This window comes from Poecile atricapillus, chromosome Z (assembly GCF_030490865.1).
Source record: "Poecile atricapillus isolate bPoeAtr1 chromosome Z, bPoeAtr1.hap1, whole genome shotgun sequence".
Taxonomy (NCBI): domain Eukaryota; kingdom Metazoa; phylum Chordata; class Aves; order Passeriformes; family Paridae; genus Poecile; species Poecile atricapillus.
The window spans coordinates 95,416,597-95,436,927 of NC_081289.1; the positions used below are offsets into that span (position 1 = coordinate 95,416,597).

At 52.2% G+C, this 20,331-nt stretch overlaps 1 protein-coding gene across 1 annotated transcript; it reads left to right on the top strand.

Annotated features, from left to right (window-relative positions):
* The first annotated feature begins 1,387 nt into the window (after nucleotides 1-1,387).
* LOC131572624 (centrosome-associated protein CEP250-like) lies at nucleotides 1,388-9,927 on the top strand. The gene is made up of 9 exons (XM_058825874.1): nucleotides 1,388-1,642; nucleotides 2,587-2,725; nucleotides 2,871-3,064; nucleotides 4,458-4,585; nucleotides 4,768-4,937; nucleotides 5,751-5,813; nucleotides 6,537-6,659; nucleotides 7,214-7,376; nucleotides 9,866-9,927. Exons 1-9 carry the CDS (start codon nucleotides 1,611-1,613, stop codon nucleotides 9,925-9,927), a joined length of 1,074 nt encoding a protein of 357 aa, XP_058681857.1. The 5' UTR covers nucleotides 1,388-1,610.
* The last annotated feature ends 10,404 nt before the right edge of the window (nucleotides 9,928-20,331 follow it).

A 20,331-nucleotide genomic window follows, 5' to 3' on the forward strand; every position in this document is an offset into this window, starting at 1 on the left:
GCTTGCTGTGCTAAAGAAGGGCTGCTCCTGGAGGGAGGTTGTGAAAGGAAAATGCTTTCTGCTTGGGGGACCTTTTTCTGTGGGATACCCCAGCACAGACAGTTTTCCACCAGCACCTGGTTCATTTTCTGTTGTCTCCGGCAGGTTGCCTCAAACGTGGAAGGAATAAAGTCCATTGTTTGGTGAGTGAGAAGGACACCCTTGACATTCCTGGTGTCAAAGAATGGTGGAGCAAGCTGTGGGCTTGGCCTGGTGCAGTCTAGTGCCAGCCTGGCAGGCCAAAAGAAAGTCCACTTCAGCGTTTGAATGAGCACTACCAATAGGATTCCATCAGTTTCCTCCTTTTCCATTGAAGAAGTTTTAACTAATGGAAGTCAAGTTTGCAGACAGGAGGCTGCACGCCAATTGTAGCCAGGTTAAAATATCTCCCTCAGAAGCATGTGCAGCCCCGGCCAAACATTAGTCTCATCAGCCCACTTGAAATGAGTTCTAGTGGCTGAGGATCCCACTTCTACCCAAATTCATGACGTCTCCTTAGGACAGCTGGGGATGGAGCTCAGGAGAAACAAGGCTCTCAATGACAGCTCACTGCCTGTCCCTCACACCCCTGTCTGTCTGCAGAGCAGCACAGCAGCAGCAGAACCTTCTGTGGCTCGCCCTGTGCCTCCAGAGGCTGAAGGGGAGGCAAAGGACAACAATCCTGCGCGTGTTGTCTGTCCAGGGCCTGAGCATCCTGAGCCAGTAAGTGGTAGCTTTGGTTGGTCCAGTGCAAAGCTTTGGTGCAGTGCAGGGCTGCAAGTTTCTGATCAGGCAGCGCTTGCCCTTTATGGCTGAAGATGCTGAGGCCTGGAGTCCTGCCATGACCTGGCTCTTCAGCCCAGCCTCTGACACTTGGGAATTGGCATCTGAACTTTCACATGCCGACGTCATTCTGACAGGGACTGTGAACTTCCCTTGGTGTCAGATGAGCGGTAGCACGATGTCCTTGAGTGCTACTGGTGGGAAAGTGAGCCCCTTTGTGCCCAGTGTGTGTGCAGGCTCCCTGCTGTCAGCAGAGAGAGCGGTCCCAAGGCACAGCTCACAGCCTTGTGGGGTACGCAGGACCTACTGTGTCCTGCAGGGACCTGCCCCTCTGCACGCACTGTCTAAGTAGCTACAGTCACTGCTTTGACTGCACCCTTAACTTTGACATGACCCAAGTTTGCTGAGAAGAATCCTGAGCAGCTCTGCATGGCAGAGACAAGCCCCGTCTCTGAAAGGCTGGAACACAGTTCCTGTTGGCTGCTCCCAAATGCTTGAGATCCTGAGGGGAAGCCAGCTGATCAGAACTGAGCAGGGAAATGTTCCTTGCACCTATTCAGACACTTCCATAGCAGCTCAAGGGTTATGTAGTTACTCCCATCAACAGCCCCACACAACAGCTTTTGCCTTCAGGTGAGCTGCATCTGTGCTTGCTGCTTCTCCCAGCTCTCAGGAGACTACTTCCCTGCTCCTTATTGCTTTCTTGTTTGTGCTTTTTCCCTGCCCATCCCTTGCAGGCCCCAAGACCAGAGCTTCTTGCCAGTCAGGGCTCCTCGGCCCTGGCAGGAAAGGCAGAGCGGCAGAAGAGGATGGAGAGAGCACCAAGAGCCCTGGAGTTCAGGTGTGTGCTAAGCTTTCTTGCTTTCTCTGAGCAGGGCTGGGCCTTGCTGGGCTTTAGGAAGCCCAGGGTCAAAGAATGGATTTGGCTTTCTCACTGTTGAACTTGCCCAGCATAGTGAGGGAAAGGCAGCCCGTGGGCAGATCTGGCTGCCGACCGACCTCCAGCATAGCTGCCTCCTGGGACTCCCTCCTCCTACCTTGACACAAAGCATTCCAAACTGGACCAGAACAGAAGCAAGGGAGCTTCAGGCTGGGCCTAGGGACAAGCATTGAACCATAAAGGCTATCATACAGCAGAAGAAGTGCCTCAGAGAGCTTGTGCTCATTCCACCTCTGGAAATTTGGAAGCCCAGCTGCTGGATAGAGCCTTGAGCAGCCTGTCCAGATGCCATAGCTGACCCCAGCTGCTTGGAGCTGCAGACTGGGCTGCAAGCTTTCTGGGGTCCCTGCAAGCCGTAAGCATCCCAGGATCCTTTGGTTATTGGGTTGGAACTTCATACCCGTCTCCTCCCCAAGCTATAGCTTGCAGGCTCTTTCCTTCTTGCACTAGTGAAAGCAAGAGTAATTGTGGCAGTACTCATCTGGATTTCCCAAGCCTGCCTTAGGCAAAGAAGAACTTTTGCAGGTCTGGCATCCACTGGATCCGATAGAGAGGAGCGTAAGACCTAGCAGGCAGGGAGCTGTTAAGCTGATAGAAGCGGAGCTTTCTGGAAATGCTTTGTAGTTTCTGGAAGCTTATTTACTTCCTCACTGGTGACACTTTCACCGTCAGGAATGACAGAGTGATGTTTGGTCTAGTGGGGTCATTCCAGCATTCTCCAGAGGTGGACCTAGAGGGCTGTAGGAAGTCCCTGAGCTTGCCTTCCTTGGGACATGGTGTAGATTTGTGGTTTTGCAAGGCGACTGTTGCTATTAAAGGCTTGTTTGTCTGTCCCCTTGTCATAGATGGAAGGAGTTGGCTGCATTTGAGGGAAAGCGCCACTCCTCACCAGACAGGGCGTTTGAAGCGGCACCTGAGACAGCAGAGGAATCACAGCCGCAGAGAGAGCTGCGGAAGGAGGAAGTTCCTCTGGCAGTGACAAAGGTAACGCTCACCTTGTTCCTAGGCAGCACTTGTGGGAGAGGGAGCTGCCCTTAGCAAGACTGCCCCAAATGCTGCTTCTGGCAGCAAGCGAAGACCGAGACTGTGTTGTTGTTCTTCCTGAAAAACGGTGCCCCTCTGCTTCCAGGTTTGCCGCTTGCAGCGGCCAGCACACAGGACTCTGGAGAAGCTGCTCCAGGAGTTCTCTCGCCAAGGGCACACACTGTCCCAGGTGTGCAAAGAGAAGGCAGTGCTGGCACAAGAGAACGCTGCCCTACAAGCCCGACTGGCAGCCACCGAGCGGGACCTACGAGGCCTTTTGGAGCAGCTGGCAGAGGCCAGGTAAAGGCAGGGAGGAGACCCAGGGTGGGCCATTCTTGGAGGTCTGGAGTGACAAAGGTGCTGAGCGTTATGTTAGGATTTATTGGCTCCTGTGTGCTCTCCAGATGTTTCTCAGACAGAGAAGCAAAGAGACATGAGAAAAAAGAAAAGCATACTGTGGCCTGAATGGTCTTTCTCTGCCAGCTCAAGCTCTCACAGCTCTTTTTGAACACCCGCTTGGAACCCTTTGCACATTCCTGTGACAAGTGCAAAGCAAGCCAGCTTGGTACTGAATTTTGTACCAGGGAAACAGTGCAGATGTCTGCTGAAACCGGACCTTTCCCTCTGCTTTTGGTTTCTTCATTGGTGCATCTGAACATCAGTACTTCCTTGCCCAGCAGTTTGACACGATATTTTCAGAATTCAAGGCTCCTACGTGTGAATGTTGTGAGTAGGGATCTGACACTTGGGGTGATGCTGGATGTTCATGCTGAAAAACTTGAGGCCCTTCTGAGCTAACTCTTGTGAGGAGGTATGGTGCAGGACCTAGAGTTGCTTACAAGCAGCAGCAGCAGCAGCAGCAGCAGCAGCAGCAGAAGGGAAAGAAAGGTCTTAGGCCTTCTTTACAGTCCCTGGGGATTCTTGCTGAGCACCGACTCTTGCGCACTTGTCCATTCAGCTCTGGAACCTGTCAAGGTCACTCTGGCTGGTCTCTCTTCTTTTTAAAGAGTGCCAAAACATTTTGGGCAGTGCAGACTTCTTTAGCCAAAACTAAAGGTAACAATTGTTCTTATTCATGAAATTCCAGTAATTTAAATGGCAGGATACATGCCCCTCCTCCCACATAGTTCATTTTCAGATAAAAGCCTAGTTCTGGTTTCTCTCTGGTCTTCGTGCTGCTAGAAGCTGCAGCTCTCATGTACGGTTCAGTGCATTCCTTTAGTCCCTTGAACTTAGAGAGGGTCTGGAAAATGAAGTATCTCTTACATACACCGTGAATGGCGTAAAACATGGATGAAACAGCCAGGAGAACATGGTGCTCTGTCCCCCTGCAGAGTGACTTGGAATTGCAGATGAGCTGAGGGCTGTGAGCAGAGGCTGGCCTTTTGCTTGTTGCTAGAGATTTTGTGGCACAGCCACCCGTGTGGGATATGGGAGGGAAAAGCAATTAGAGCTTTGGCTGCTGCGATCAAGCTCAGCTGGGCTTTCTGTGCTGGGCTAGGTCATGGGGAAAGGCTGGCCATTCTCCTGGAAGGGTCTGCTTTGCTATTTGAAGTGGTAGAAATAGTCTTGCTCTATCTGCGTTTCCATACCAGCTGTTCTCCATACTCAGCTGCAGGGATCTTAAGGCACTTACTGGAAAAACTGCCCGTGTGTGCCAGGAACAATTTGTCCTCATCTTCACAACTTGTAGGACAGAGAAGGAGAGCTTGCAGTGCAGCCTGTTGGCAGCTCAGCAGCAGGTGTCAGAGCTGGAGATCACCAGGAGCCGTCTGGAAGGCCAAGTACGCACAGCCATGCAGGCCAAGGAGCTGATACTTGGTGAGAGCCTCGTGCGCGTTGTTCCTGGTGATGGCCCTGCCTAGTGCAGTTGCTCCAAAGGCAGCTCTGTCGGCAGGGCTTCCGCGGAGTGAAGGGGCTGGGGGCAGGTCCCTCCTTGCCTGAATCTGAAAGGGGTGAAGTTCAGCAGAGTCTCTGACTGCTGTTGTTTGTCATGTTTGCAGAGGATGTCAGGGGCCTTCGTTGTGAGCTGCAAGCTGTAAGATCTTTCAGTAAGCAGCAATGTGACGAAATGGCTCAACAGCTCCGCTTGGCAGAAGAGCAGTTCAGCAAGGCTCTGAGAGTCTGGCAATCTGCTCAGGAGGAGGAGAAAAGGAAGCTCCTACAAAAACAGGTAGGAAGCAATACACACCTGAACTTTTCAGGCAAGCTTGGTGGGCTGGCTTAGCAGAATAGTAGCCTGAGAATGGGACATGGCCGCAAGCCTCTGCGGCAGGCCTCACCTTGCTGGGCCAGGCAGCAGAGGGCTTCAAGGGCTCAGACTTGAAGGGCTGTGAATGCCCAGAGGAGGGTGCTGGGGCACCGGAGGCAGCCACGGTTTCAGGGAGGGCATGAGCCAAGCTCCCCTGGAGGCTGGGTGGTCGTACACAAAGCACGGCAGCGAAGGGGCAGGACCTTGCTGATGCCCTCGTACCATGCAGCAGTCTGCTGACCTTGCTGCCAGCAGCAGTCCCAGCAACTGCCTTCCTTGCTTTCTGTCCTTGCACGGTGGACAGAGGTCTTCCCTTTGGGCTTGAAGCATACGCAACAGGCCCTGTGTTGCTGGTATTTCAGCTGGTGGCCCGTCTTGTGACTCCGGCACTGGGGTGTTGGCCTCCTCCTCATTCTGCAGCCCACCTGCAGCTTTTCCTTGATCAAAGGGTAGGGGACTTTGAGACGAGAGCCTCTGAGAACAGGCAGAAATCCTGAGGAGAGAGGGGCCTGAGGAAACAGGCAGCCGTCAGAGTGGGGAAGGAAGGTGGCATCTCCTTTCCTTCCAGCTGCTGACACTCCTCCAAAGTTTCTTGTCAGGACAGAAGTGCTGGAGGGCACAGAGCCACTACTGTGCACTCAGCAGCAGGGGGCTGTGGGAGGGATGAAGCTTCCATTGTTTTCTTTGGGGAGCATGGCTGGGACTTCATCTGGAAGTGTCTCTTCCTCTCATCAGGAAAGACGGCTGAAACAACAGCGTTTGGAGGCGCTGGAGCAACGGGAACACTTCCTGGCAGAGGTACAGAGGGAGCGGGAGAAAAGGCTGCTTGAGATGAAGCAGGAGATTGCCATTATGCAACCTGAAGAAGGAAAGATGGGAACCAGGGCCAGTCAAGATGCAAAGAGAGTGCCAAGAGAGTTTGTGTATTGTTTTGGACTCCTCTGGGCTCCCTATGGGCACTGCTTCTCCAGACACTGTCTGTGTGGGTGGGATTGTCTCTTAGCTGGCCCTTGGTAAACAGGAGAAGGAGAACAAATTGCTTTTGGAAAGCGTGAGCACATCAGTCTTGGTTGCCGCACAGGTGGTGGGTGGGAAGTTTAAAGGCGTCTTCTCTTTGTTGCTGTGCAGCTCCAGCGCCATAAGGCTGCTCTTTTAGACAAGGTGTGTCGCCTGCAGCGAGAGCTAAGCCAAAGGCAGCAGCAGGTAGAGCAGCTGAGGCAGGAGCTGAAGGAGGAGCGAGAGAATGGGCAGGTGAGCCTGACAAGCCAGGTAGCAGAGGGAAGGGCAGTAGCAGGGGCTTGAACTGTAGATATCAGGAAAGGGGAGGCAAGGACGACTGCAAGCAGGGAGCCTGGCAGGCTCCAGGGCTGAGCACCAGGAAGAAGAATTAGGATGGAAGGCTTAGAGCTGGGTAGAGCAGCAGAAAAAAGTGGCTGAAGTGAAGTGCTTTTGAGACTGGAAAATGAGAAACGTGAGCGAGATGGCAAGTGCTAGTAAGAATTTTCTTGACAACATATCAAGAACAAGCTGCAGGCAGAGCTGCAGGAAGCTCAGAGGAAGATGAAGGCAGTGGAAGAGAGGCACAAAGAAGAAATGGAAAGGATGCAGAAGATGCTGCAGTACAGGCTAGCAGAAGAAAAGCTGGTGAGTAGGCAGCACTGCAGTCATGCAACAAGAGGTCCCTCCTCTTGTCACCTCACCCCTGCGGAACAGCATGGGGGGATGGGGGCCATGCCTCTGGCTGCCATGCTCTCTGGTCTCCATGGCAGCTGCTCAGAAGGACACTTCCTGGGCCACTGAATGCCTGGGCAGCAGGGCTAGTGCTTTGGCCCTCAGCAACCCTCTGAATGTATTCCTGCTGGCCTCCTAGTGCTCACTTGGTTTTGTGAGAGGTTTCTTCAGGTCACCATGGTGACCCACACAGATTCTGAACAGCTTGTCCCTGTCCATGGTGAATGCAGTCCACAGCACAGGCTGAAATTGAAAGCTGCTCGTTCCCTTTCACTGTCTCTACTAGGGCTGGCTGTGACAAGCTGTCGTCTCTGGCTGCTTACGGGGGTTTGACTTGGGGTGGAAGAATTGACAGCTCAGCTTGCAGCCTAACCCAAGTGTTGTTCCTAAGGGCTCGCCTTTAAAGTGAGCTGTCTGGGGCATCTCTGCCACTCACCTTTCTGACACCAAGACATTTCTTGCCGCAGATGGACGTGGGCTCTGCCATTGAAGATGCATCTGCGGCAGCATCCTCCGAAGAAGCCTCCTCTCCACAGCCTGAAGAGCTGAGCGTGAGCAGTTCCCCCTGTTCAGGCCAGGAGGCAGAGCAGCTGTGCCAGGATGGAGAGAAACAGGGCTTGGAGCAGCTGAGTATGTCCTGTGCATTCTTTGTCCGGATGAGCAGTGTATTGATGTGTGTGTCCCTCAGCACGTTCCTCCTCCCTCTGGGGTCAGACACACAGTTTGGACCCCCTACAGAAGCCATTGTTGGAGCTTGCAAGCAGACAGGGAGAAATTTGGGGCACTCCTTTTGCTTTTCAGGGCAGCTGGGAGTGGGAGTGCTTTGCCTGAGCTTCCCTGTGCAGTAAAGGCAAAAGCAGGGATTGTATCCCAATCAGCAGAAGGCTGCAACCCAGCAAATGGCGCAGTCAATGTGTGTGTGCTGTTCTGGCCAAACTGATCAGAGCAGATGGCTTCCAAATTCCCTTTAGACTCCTGCCTTGTCACCAGTCACTGGAGACCAAATACTCCAGAGAAATGGATTGGCTGTGTGGCTGGTTTCCTATTGCTGGTGTTTTTGTGACTGTTAGTACTTCTACCATTCCTTTTTCAGTTTGTTTGGATAAGAATTCTCCATTTTGCTTGGCCCAACCTCCTTGGAAAGAACATCAGGTGACAGCACCAATAAGAGTGGAAGAGGTCTTTTAGTAGGCCTCAGAAGTTAAAATATTCTGTTCTTAGAAATATCCCTAGGAATCAGAGAGGAAGTGTTGTTTCCAAAGTGCAGCAAAACAAGAAAAGAGAGGATACTTTTTTTACAATCCCTCTTTGATATTTTCGCTGTTTGCTTGGGACGATGCATTAAAGAGACACATCTATGTGGTGCAGTGAGATAAAACTGCCCTGCAGGCAGTTCTCAGGAGGAAGCCTGCAGCCCCTCTGCTGCATGTTCCTCTGGTACCACAGTGCCACTTTGTCACAGCTAATGCCCAGCTGGTAAATGCTCTTGGAAAGCCAAGCCCTGGCCTTCATCCCTGCACAGATCATACTCTAGGAAAGCACAGCAAGGCCTTGGTGACTCTGCAGTACAACCAAGTTGCTTCTTGCACTTTATAGCTGCCAGGGCAGGGCTGTCAGAGAATAACTGGTCCAGTACAGAACAGAGCCCAGTTTACTCAGTGTCTGCCATCAGCTGCTGGGACAAAAGGGGCACTGATCTGCTCCTCCGTGGGTCTGAACTCAATGACAGTCATGGTCTGTCTTGAGTGGGCTCAACAGCTTGTAACGGGGCTCGGTCTGGCTCTGGCCTCTTCTCAATGGTTGTCAGTGGCCATTCGTTGGCTCTGCCAAGCTCTTTGTCATGTCTTCCCTGCTGGTGTGATGGCTGGTGTGACTGCAGAGGCTGGAGCCTTCCTGAGCTGTGAGACTTCAGCTGCCTCCCCACTGCTGCAGCTTTGCCTGGACTCATGAAAGGATCAGCATCTCATTTGGGCAGCTGTCTGCGCCACGGCAGCGCCCGAGGAGCGGCGCTGTCCTTGTTACCCGTCTCGGCTGTGCCCATTTGGGAAGATGGGACACGTGGGCGGTCTTCAAGAGGTTGAGTCCAGTGCAAGTGACTGCTGCTCCCCAGGCTGAAGACAAGCAGTTGTAATTCTTCACAAAATGGGGAATGGGCAAAATCGTCTTCAGAACATAGCCTGCTCATCCATGAAGAGGGCCCTAATTCTAACAGCAATTGCTCTTGGTTATAGCATCAGCTGCTGTTCTCTACAAGTGGCAAGGCATTCCTTAGGCAAACTGCTGAGAGGTAGAGAAAGTCCCCTCCTCTGCTGGAATTCACTTTGCAATATTCCTTCTGCTCTGCAAAAAGCAGCTGCGCATAAAAATTCCTCCCAGATCCCAGGCTGCATTTGGTCTCTCACGTCGGAAAGCTTTTGTTCAATCTCACAAGAGAGTCTGTATTCCCAAGGAAATGAAGGCTCATGGTTTTTCAGGTCACCTTCCCGGTTGTAAATGACAACCACTTGCCTTGGTGTCTGTTCTTTTCTGATCTCTGTCTGCTCTGAGGGTTTCTCCATGGGCTTAGTTTCCTTTCAAGGTAACCCTTCGAAGGAGCGTGGAGAATCAGACTCTGTGCAGGCCATGTGTGCTGCAGAGCTGCCTGTCTTGCTACAGAGCTGCTGCTGTTGTTGTTCTTGTTGATGTTATTGTTAGCCAAGCAACCATAAATTGCCCAGAGCCCCAGAGAGTGGAGCTGAGTTTCAGATGTCCTGGAAGTCGGTATCTGTGTTTTGAAGTTTGCTTTTTGCATTTTGTTTCTTTCAGGGAGTGTTGTGAGCGTGGCAGATCCAAAAAAGAAATACACTGGATGGAAATTTATTGGCAGTGGGTGAGTGCAGCCAGTCTTACTTCTGCAGAGGCATGGGCCAGCTCTTTTGCTGGTGCAATATCAAGTGGGAAGTCAGGCAAGCTGCAAGCATCTTCACACCCCGGCTTTAGAGTGTCCCGGTCTCAGTACTGATCACAAGGCATCATCAAAGGTAACTGGATGCTGACAATGTCTTGCCTGCCACAAGAAGCAGGGCCTGGAAGCCCTCCTGTCCCTCAAGCGTGTGGCACCAGTTTGCTTATTTTCCTAGGAGACATGGTTTTGTATGATTCCAAGGAATACGGCCACACTGATGAAAGAAGAAGAACCTGAGAGAGCAGCTTCCCACCTGAAGCTGTTGTCAGGTCACTGCTCTCAGTAGCATTTCCTTCCAATCTTTTGTTGAAAGCAATATTCCATGCTCAGGACAATAAGAAAGGCTGTGTGGTGCTGCCTGAGTTTGGCAGATGGAATCAAAAGAGAGCGGTGAGAAGGCCCAACAGGACTTTGTGTTTCATTGCCTGGAAAGGAACGCCACAGGCACAGACCCAAGAAGGAAAAGGCCAAGAAAACCCCTGCATCCATAATCTAGTGTGTACATTTGGGATTGGCAGTAGCCCTTTTTCTTCCTGTTGGACTGAGCTTTGCTCTAGGACACGCTGCATGGCAGAGGACTGCTGGGCTGTGTTGCCGCTGAAGATGAATAGATCACACGGACACAGGTCGAGGTGTGGTGAAGAGAAGAGAGAGGTTTATTTTTCCCTCCAGGATTTATAGGTTTCTGACCACAGCCAGGGATTGGATGGTCAGGATAACACTTTCTCACAGCACTGGCCATGAGAGATGTCCATCACAAGACGTGTAACAGAAAGAATGTACACATATCTATGTTTACAGTTACTGTCCTGGGAAAGTCCTTAGAAAACCATGTCAGCAAGCTCAGAAGCTGAGTTTTCAGGGCGACAGGGCTGCTGTGCTATTGGCTGAAGAGGGGACAAAGCCCCGTGTTTTAGAGACAGTCCAGGCTGCAGAGAGCTCCTGCCTGAGCTGCCTTTCACTTCTCAGCACTGAACAGCTTCTCTGTTCTTGTCACTGTTCTGCTTCTAGGGGATTTGGAACCGTTTATAAGGCCTTTGACGCTGCCACAGGACAAGCGGTAAGTGCCAAGAGCCCATGCAGCTTTTGCTGCTCTGGAGTGCTTTTCCTTGCAATGTGATCTGACGCCAGAGCTTTGGGCTGCCTGTCTTTGCTGCAAAGGCTGTCCCACACAAGTAGGCTGCTTAGAGCCTAGAGGCAGGCTAAAAATTTCACTCTGGTGAGACTCGGTCTTGCATCCTGAATGAATGCAAGGATAGCAGTGTTGTCTTTCAGAGAAGGACACACTAGCTTGGACTTACTGGATAAATATGCCTAGATTAGCTGATGGCAACAGCTGTCATTCTGGCCCAATTCCTCTCAAGGCCACGTTCAGACATAGACAGGATTTCCCTTTGCATTCCATCATGTGGTTTGGTTTGAAAAATATAATGCAAGACCTAAGGAAGGAGAGATCTTGTCTGGAGCACAGCTGACTGTGTTTCACTCCTGGGACACCTGGTTCACACACACACACACACAAACGCATGCATGCACGTCAATGAGAAGGAGCTGATGAAGAGCCTTACATAATACAACCTTGTGCTGGTCCTGTGTCGGTGACATTCCTTTATAGTGATGCTGTTTGTAGTGAACAGACATGGTGGTGTCTTGGAGAGTCCCACTGCTCTTTGGGGCTGAAAGTCCTGAATTCTCCTTTCTGGCTCTCAGCAAATACAATTCCATCTTCCTGGTGCCTCCTTATCCACCTGCCGTGCTCAGGAACCACACTTGGAGGGAGGTCTACAAGGCATCCAAAAGCCCTAAACCCCGCTTATAACCTGGGCTGTATGCACAGTCTACCACAGAAAGGATGATTCGATTTAAAACCCACAAAATAATGACAATCTAAGCCGTGTTCAAGAATGTTCTTCAGAGATGCAAACTCCAAACTGAAGCTGTTAGCATGTGCTAGGATTGTAACTTTACTTTGAGTCACCTTGGAGATCTTTTCTGGACAGCATTTTCTCTGTAATCGAGGTGTGTATTTACTTTGGAGCACAATCCCAAATGGCAGCAGTCTCTGAAAAGCTGGTCAAAGCCCCTAGAAATGCTAATGTATTTCCAGTGGTTTCAATTTATTTGCACGGGGAGCAAAATTGCTTTTGGCTTGCAAAACATGTGTAAATGATAATAGCAGTGGTGATAAATTAAGTTGATTAGTGAAGTCTGCAGGTGCAGAGAGGGTTGTTAGCGCTATGTGGCTGATGGCTTAGAGATTCCATTTTACCGGGGTGACAAGGCATCCTGGCCTGCCAGCATGCAGACAAAGAGGCTCTTGTAATGTCTGTTCCTAATGGCTTTCAACGTCACTGTAGGTGGCCATAAAGAAACTCGATCTCCAGCAACAGGGCTGCGAGGAAATGGTGAAAGAAATCCTGGTCATGAGGGAAATGAAGAACCCCAACATTGTCACCTACCTCGAAAGGTAAGCAGTTCTGGTATTTTTCTAGGAATGTTTGTTTCCATGCTTGCAAGGCAAAGGTTTAAAAGCTCTTTACTCACTGGCAGAAAATTGATCTTGCCATTAACATCCATCCACTCCTGGGCAAGGCATGGCAGGAGATTGCATTTTGTCCCCATGAATGGTTGCTGGCATAAATAGCTTGAAGATTGTCCCCAGAAACCTGTCTCTCTTACTGTGCCAGCAGCCTGTGTGTTGACTTGCTGCATGTTCTTTTGCTGGTTTGGGGCTGGATTTTTTCCAAGGTTTGGAGGAGAAGTGCTGAGAAAGCATCACAGAAATTATTTCCCTTGCGCTGTTCCCGCTGTTATCCACTGCCTTGCAGGCCAAAAGAGTAGGCTGGGAGATACATATCTTTCCAGGGTTGAAATTGGTTTTGCCCTTTGTGACTGTCCTTTATGCACATTTTTCCAAAGGGTTTCCCCATTGCTGCAAACCTGCCTGGCCGGAATAAAAGCTGTGAAAACAGTGTCTCCTTGTTGCTGGAGATAATGGTGCAATTTGTGTATGAAGATGAAGAGGTTGCTGCTGGGATGTGCCCACTTCCAGATTTATCTTTGCCATCATAAAAATGCCTTTTTTCCCTGCTTGCCACCTAAGCCATCTCCTTTGCTGCAGATGTGCCTTTGTCATTTGGAAGGCACAGGCTGCCAGCAGTGGATAGCCTAGGTGCAGTGCGTCTTCATTTTATTCTGTCTTCATTTACCAGTGACCTGGAAACAAAACCCAGCCTTAGGCTTTTCTTCCAAAAGGCAATTGAGCTGTGCACGTTCAGCTCTGTGCTGTTGTTTTCATCTTCCAGCTACCTTGCCAATGAGGCTGTGTGGCTGGTGTTGGAGTACATGGATGGAGGCTCCTTAGCTATGGTGATCCTCATGAAAACAATGGCTGTAGGACACATAGCAACTGTCTGTCAGGAGGTAAGGAATCCTTCTGCTTGTGCTTGGCATGCCTTGGACAGGCTCGACCTATGAAAGTGCTGCTGAGTGAGTGAGTCCATGTTCAGAGCTTTCTATCTGTGTTGATCTTATGCTTCAGAGAAGAAAAAGCCTTTTCTTTTTGTGTGTGATGAAATCAAATCAGGCTAACTTTTGGTCTCCTCATTCTTCTTTCTCTCCCAGTGTCTGAGAGGCCTGGATTTCCTTCATGCCAACAACATCATCCACAGAGACATCAAAAGTGGAAACATCCTTCTGGGCCTGGATGGCTCTGTCAAGTTGGGTGGGTATTCCTGGTCAGGCACAGCGCTCGGGGGAGCCGGTGTGGGGCTGCTTCTGAGTGGCTGCCAGGTGCCCAGCAGTGGTGCTGGTGAGAGTGCACGGAGCACTCCTGCAAGCTCAGGGCACTGCTGCAAGGTGCTGAGAGGTCTAGAGAGCAACAAGGCGTCAGGAGTGACTTTGGCTAGTGTGTGTCCTTTCCAGAGGGAGGGAGGTTCAATGTAAACCTTCAGGTGAACGAGGAAAAGCCACAGTGTGAATGGTGGTGAGTTTGTTAAGCGGACGATTCCCAATTTGCGTGGCTGCAGTCCTGAGGAAAGAGAGCACAGCTGCTTTTCCAGCTCAATACAGCACTGCACCCTGAGACTTAGAGTGAGGAACCCTTTGCCTTGGTTTCCTTCTTGAAGCAGTGTTTATTTGTTTTTCTCCTCAGCTGATTTTGGGTCTTGTGCTCTGCTCACCCCTGAGCTGAGTAAACGGAGGTCAATGGTCGGGACCACTTGCTGGATGGCACCCGAAGTTGTGAGGAGAGACCCATACGGCCCCAAAGTGGACATCTGGTCCCTTGGCATCGTGGGAATAGAAATGGCCAAAGGAGAGGCTCCGTATATTTGGGAAATCAGTTCCAAGGTAAGGTGCAGATACACTCAGAAGCCAGTGGCCTTCAGGTCTGTCACCATTAGACTAAATCCCATTCCCACAGCTTAAAAGGCTTCAAGAAGGCTCACTTTTAAAGTGTCCTTGGGACCCACAGAAACTTTCAAGGCGACACCTATTGGATGTTGGAATAGCTGGGGCTGCACTGGAGCCCTTTTTTCTTTTGGGAGACAAGGCTCATCTCAAAGCCCCTGCTGGGCAAGAAATTGCCACTGCAGACTGCAGCTTAAAATATGGGGTCTAGGTGGGCACTTAAGGATATGAAAAAATTAGGTAGAGTCTCATATTTCCCTTTTCCTCAGGCTAACTATCTGATAAGCACCCAAGGAATACCAGACCTGGAAGAGTTCAGCCTATACCCAGGCTTGTGTGAATTTCTGGGCTGCTGCCTGCAGATGGATGTGGACAGGCGAGGCTCTGCCAAGGAACTTCTGAAGGTACACTGCAGAGCGGCTGCAGGCCAAACAGCTGTTCCCTGGCAAACAGGGTTTGCTCCTTGGCCCAACTCTAAGGCATCAGATGGGTCGTCCCCCCCTTAGTAATCTCCGCTCTGGTTGCTTTTCAAATGAAAACCAAGTAGGATCCAAGACTGGTTGAGCTTAGAAGAGACCACTGAAGGTCATCTAGTCCAAACCCCCAGCCACTGGCAAGGACATCTTCAAGTAGATCAGGTTGCTCAGAGCCCCGGCCAAGCTGACCTTGAATGTGTCCAGGGCTGGGGCACCTGCCAGCTCTCTGGGCAACCTGTGCCAGCATTTCAGCACTCTCCTGCTAAAGAGTTTCTTCCTTAGAGCCAATCTGAATGGACTCTCTTTTAGTTTCAAACCTTTCCCCCCTTGCCTCTTGCAATTGGCCCTGCTAATTAGATGTGTCCCCATCTTTCTTCAAAGCCCCTTCAATTACTGAACTTGTCTCCTCAGGGCTTGTCCTTCTCCAGGCCAAACAAGCCCAGTTCTCACAGGTGTTCCTCAGAGGACAGCTCCCAGCTTCTGGTCATTTCTGAGGCCCTCTTTTGCTCTCGGGTGCTGTTTTCAGGTTTACCTGGTAGCGAAGGAACTGAAGCATTTCAGTGCTGGGGACGGAGGCCCACAGTGAGATTTGGAAAACACAATGAAAGCAGTCCCTGCCAAGCGCTTCTAGGTTGATCTGTAGCAAGGCAGGGGCTGTGGGAGGCTGACTGTGAGCCTCAGAGGGGACTCAGCTTGTCCCTCCTGCCCCACTCTTAGAGGTTTCTGCCAGCCAAACAGGGACAGCTGAGCAGCATTTGTGCCAGCCCCGTGTGCTACCTGGCCCGGTCAAGTCAGTGAGAACCGCCACGGCTTTGCTGCCAGGTTTTGTGTTAGACAGGGAGCTGGTGGCCAGGCCACTTCCTTGGCTGTCCCTGCTGTGGTGGAAGATGCCAGCCAGCACAGGAGGGGCAAGGCATGCTAAGGAACACACTTCTCTCCTTGCAAGCCAGAACTGAGTCTATTTGCACTTTGCTGCTTGTGTCTGTGCATTTCTGGGCACCAGAGGAAACCAGCTTGACCCTCTTAGGAGCTCAGTTTGGAAAAGAATGGTTTCTTTTGCCTTTGTCTCTTTTAATTTGGTTTCTTTTGTTTCTCTTTCTTTCTTGGGCAGCATCCATTTCTCAAATTAGCCAAGCCTCTCTTCGGCCTCTTCTGACAGCCCAGTTGCTGTCATCCCTGCACCAAAGTAATGCAGGAAGCAGAGGAGATGACAAGGACCACTTCAGCACTTTGAGAACAGAGCCTCTGAGAACAGGCAGAAACCCTGAGGAGCGAGGGGCCAGGAAACAGGCAGCCATCAGAACAGGAAAGGAAGGTGGCATCTCCTTTTTTCCCCATCTGCTAATCCTCCTTCTAAACTTCTGGTTAGGACAGAATTGCTGGAAGGCTCAAAATCATTGCTAATCTGCACTTTTCAGATCGGGGGGTTGTGTGAGACATGCGGCTTCCACTCTTTATTAGGGGAGCTTGGCTGGGACTTCATCTGGAAGTGTCTTCCTCCCCTCAGCAGGCAAACAAGATGGAACGACAGCGTATGGAGGCACAGCAGCTGCTGGAGCAAGGGGAACACTTCCTGGCAGAGGTGCAGAGGGAGCAGGAGAAAAAGCGGCTTGAGGAGAAGCAGGAAGTTGCCATCATCCAAGCTACCAAGAAGAGGTATGAAGCAGAGCCAATCAAAAGGCAAAGGGTGTGAAAAGAGAGTTTGTGTGTTGTTTTGGATTCCTCTGGGCTCCTAATGGGCACTCTTCACTGGACACTGTCTGTCTAGGGGGTTTGTCTCTTAGCTGGCCCTTGGCAAAGAGTGCCAGAGAGAGCTTTGTGCCATGGGGGAGAGGGCCTCTCAGGTGAGAGGCTACCAGAGTGCAGCTCTGAGGAAGGCAGGAATGGCCTTGCTGGCCTGAAAAGAATGGGAAGGCCAGAGCTGTCTCTCAGAAGCAGGGAGGTCTCACAGGAAGGCACCTGCAGAGCCAGGCTGGAGCTGTGGGAGAGGGCTGGCTGTCAGGCTGCTAAGGGGGTGCCTGAAGCTGCTGAGGACGTCCTGTGCATTCCTTGTCAGATGGAGCAGGGTATTCACACAGTGTGTGTGCCTCAGAATGAGCTGTACCACATGTTCCTCCTCCCTCTGGGGTCAGACACACACTTTGGACCCCCTACAGAAGCCATTGTTGAGCTTGCAAGCAGCCAGGGAGCACTTGGGACATTCTTCTTGTGAAGGGCAGCTGGGAGTGGGAGGGCTTTGCCTGAGCTTCCCTGGGCAGTAAAGGCAAAAGCAGGGATTGTATCCTGAGCAGCAGAAGGCTGGGACCCAGCAAATGGCGCAGCCAACGTGTGTGTGCTGGTCTGGCCAAACTAATCAGAGCAGATGGCTTCCTAGATTCCCTTTAGACTCCTGCCTTGTCACCAGTCACTGGAGACCAAATACTCCAGAGAAATGGATATGTTATGTGGCTGGTTTCCTACTGCTGGTGTTTTTATGACTGCTAGTACTTCTGCTATTCCTTCTACAGATCACATGGGTCCCCGCCACATAAATCTCCACTCCAGGTGCTTTTCAAATGAAAATGAATGAAACTTGCAGGGAAGCAATTGAGGAAGGAGAGAAGATGACCAGGAGCACTTCAGGATTACTTTCTCCAATGGCAGCTCACAGCCAGCCTCAGAATAAAATCCTAGAAACCATCAAGCCAGTTGGAAGATTCCCTTCCTTGGTCTCCCAGGGAATACTGCTCTATGTTCCCCTTCTGAATTGTCCATTCTTTCTTAAAGATGAAATGTCCTTCCTATGGACCTTCTGGTGTGGTTTGGAATTGGGAGTGTTCTTCCTTTAGCAAGTCCAATCTCCACTGCCTTTGGATTACATTCCAGTGGCCAAGTTTTTGCCCAGCCGTGGACTTCTGCATGAGGAAGAAAGTGCAATTGCATTTCCAGCCAACAGGCTATGAAGAGCAGGGCAGCCAAAAGATCCTGTGGGGATACAGGCTTTCAGCTGTGCACACAGAGGCTTGTGGTTCCTGCCTGGTGGAGATGGCACATCTCCTGTGGGACTGCTCCTGCTTCCCAGGTGGCCATGGCTAAGAGGTATGAGGCTCTGCAAGTGGAAGAAAGAAAGTGGGCACGTGTGCTGGCAGTACAGGAGAGTGGAGAGAAAACAGCCTGGGAGGTGCCTGGCCAATGAAGGAAGGCACCCACTGGACCTGCTCTTTGTCAACAGAGAAGGACTGGTGGTTGACGCCACTCTTGGGGGCCATCTGGGGCTCAGCAATCATGAAAAGTCTCTGGGCTTGACTGGGTTTATCCCGCTTTCTCTGCTTTCTTTTGTCCCGGTACTCAACAGCTGCTCCCCAGGGCTGTGTAGCTGGCACAGCTAAAGCGCAGGAGAGCCTCATTTGTCTGCCCTTTGTGGTGGCTGCTCACTGCAGCCTTTTCAATCTGGAAGCTCCATCTGGAGAATGAGTTCCCCCCTCTGTTTGGTCCTGGAGGCCAGGGCCTGTCATCTGCTGTCCCAGCTGGCACTGAGGGCTGCCCGGTGCCTCAGGCTGCTGTGACCCTACAGCAAACAACAGGGGACAGTGGCAGGTGGTTGTTTCCAAAGTCACATTCTTCAGGAACAGTGTGCCGTGCGCATCCTCTGTCCAGCCCAGCCCCAGACCTGGGGATCAGATGCAGGGACTGCTGCTGCTGCTGCTGCCACTGAAGTCAGCCAGGATTTGGTGGTTGGCTTCCATCCCAGCAGAACTGGTCACTTACAAAGCCAGGGCCTGATGATGTCCTGCAGATCTCTGGGCTGCGTGGGTGTGAGGGAGCTGTCCCTTGTTGTTATTCTCCATCAGGGAAAGCTGTGCCGGCCAGGTGTGCATCAACACAGCAAACAGGGAGCACGTGAGTCTCTTCCATCTCTGTCTGCTGAGAGTTTTGACCTTTGAGACAAAGTGGCACAAAACCTTTTGCTTTAGGTCCCTCTCTGTATATCCATGCTAGGCAATGCCACTATCTCGGCCCGTAGCACAGCAGCAGGGCAAAAAGCCTCTCAGCTCAGCAGGTGCGATAAGCTGCTATCAATGCACAGAAAAACTGCATTTTGACTTTATGAGGGAGAGGAAAACTTGTTTAGCAGTGAGAAAACAGGGAATGATGCTCCTGAAGTTCCCTTCTTTCCTGCTGTCAATTACAAGCAGATCTCTGTGGCTCATGGGTGTACCCATGACTGCCAGCCAAAGGGGGAATCTCCAGTGCCACACCCAGGCTGGGCCATGTGAGGTTGGGCCATGAGCTGCCAGGACCGGGAGCATAGCCCTGTGTAGGCTCACCTGCAAATTGTGCCTAGACTTGCAGGTAGGTGCCACAGCCCAAGTCAATCAGTTTGGCCTGTCTTGTGGCCAGGTGGAGGAGGATGTTGTCAGCTTTGATGTCCCTGTGCAGCACCTCACAGCTGCTGCAGTGCCACACGGCCCGCAGCACCTGCTGGAGCAGCCCCTGCACCACCTCTTCCAACAGGAACCCCACACCAGAATGAAATCAAAGAGGTCCTGGGACTGCTCTGGGTTCTTCATCACCACCAAGAAGTTGTTGTGGAGCTCAAACCAACCCAGGAGCTAAACACCACCATGGAACCCAGTGCATGCCTTGTCCAACAGCTCCATCTCCAGGGGTGCGTGGGTGCCATAGGGCTTCAGTAAGACCACGATGCCCTCAGTGGGGCTGATGGTGTGTCATGAGTCTGGAACCCCTCACCCATCCTGGGATGCTCTGCCCCCTCTGCTGACCCCACCCTGCTCTCCCTTGAGGCGTCCTGGCGGCTTCCACCATCCCGGGCCTCGGTTTACCCCGCCCATCACGCCCCGGTTTCTGCCGCTGGCTCCGGTTCCTCACTAGCTCTCCCCAACAACTGATGCTATCCCGCGAAACACATTCGATGGCCACCTGCTAGCCAAGGAGAGCAGTGGGCTGAGCTTGCCGCCCACTCTGCCTATCCCCATCCTCCTCCTCCTCCTCGTCCTCCTCCTCCTCCTCCTCCTCCTCGTCCTCCTCCTCGTCCTCCTCGTCGTCCTCGTCCTCATCCTCGTCCTCGTCCTCGTCCTCCTCCTCCTCCTCCTCCTCCTCCTCCTCCTCTTCCTCCTTCTCCTCCTCCTCCTCCTCCTCTGCCCTCCTCCTCCTCCATTCCCAGCCAGCCCCCCCACTCACCCAGGCTCCATCCGCCAGGCACGTCCCCGAACAGACACTGCCGAAGCCGCCGTGCCCCATCAGAGTACCCAGCTGGTGTCACTGCTGCAGGACTTCCCGCTCCTGCCCTGCCGGCCAAACGCGGCTGTCAGCGTTTGAGCTGGGTCCACGAGCGGTGCCCACCCTTCTCCCTACGGCCCCCCAAATCGGCCCAGGCCGGGCATGCCTGTCTGAATGGGGCACCGGCGGCTTGAGGCCGGCAGCCACGCTGCCAAGCAGCGGTGCTGAAACTGGGGAACCCGCAGTGGAGGAAGAGGAAGAGGAGCCAAAACCGGGGCCAGGGATGAGGCTGGAGCCGGGGCCAGAGTCGTGACAGACAGCCAGCCCAAGGGATGACGATGCTTCCCAACACCCAGCTACTGATGCCCGGCCAGCAGCACCACAGGCAGTACGGCAAGCCCGGGCGAAGACAAGAGCGCGGCGGGACCCCTGGGCTGGTGAGGGCACAGCCCTGCCCAGGGCCAGGGCGGGCCAGAGGCGTGGCCTGGCCTGGCAGATGGACAGAGAGACCAGGAAAGGAGGGCAAAGGAAAGGG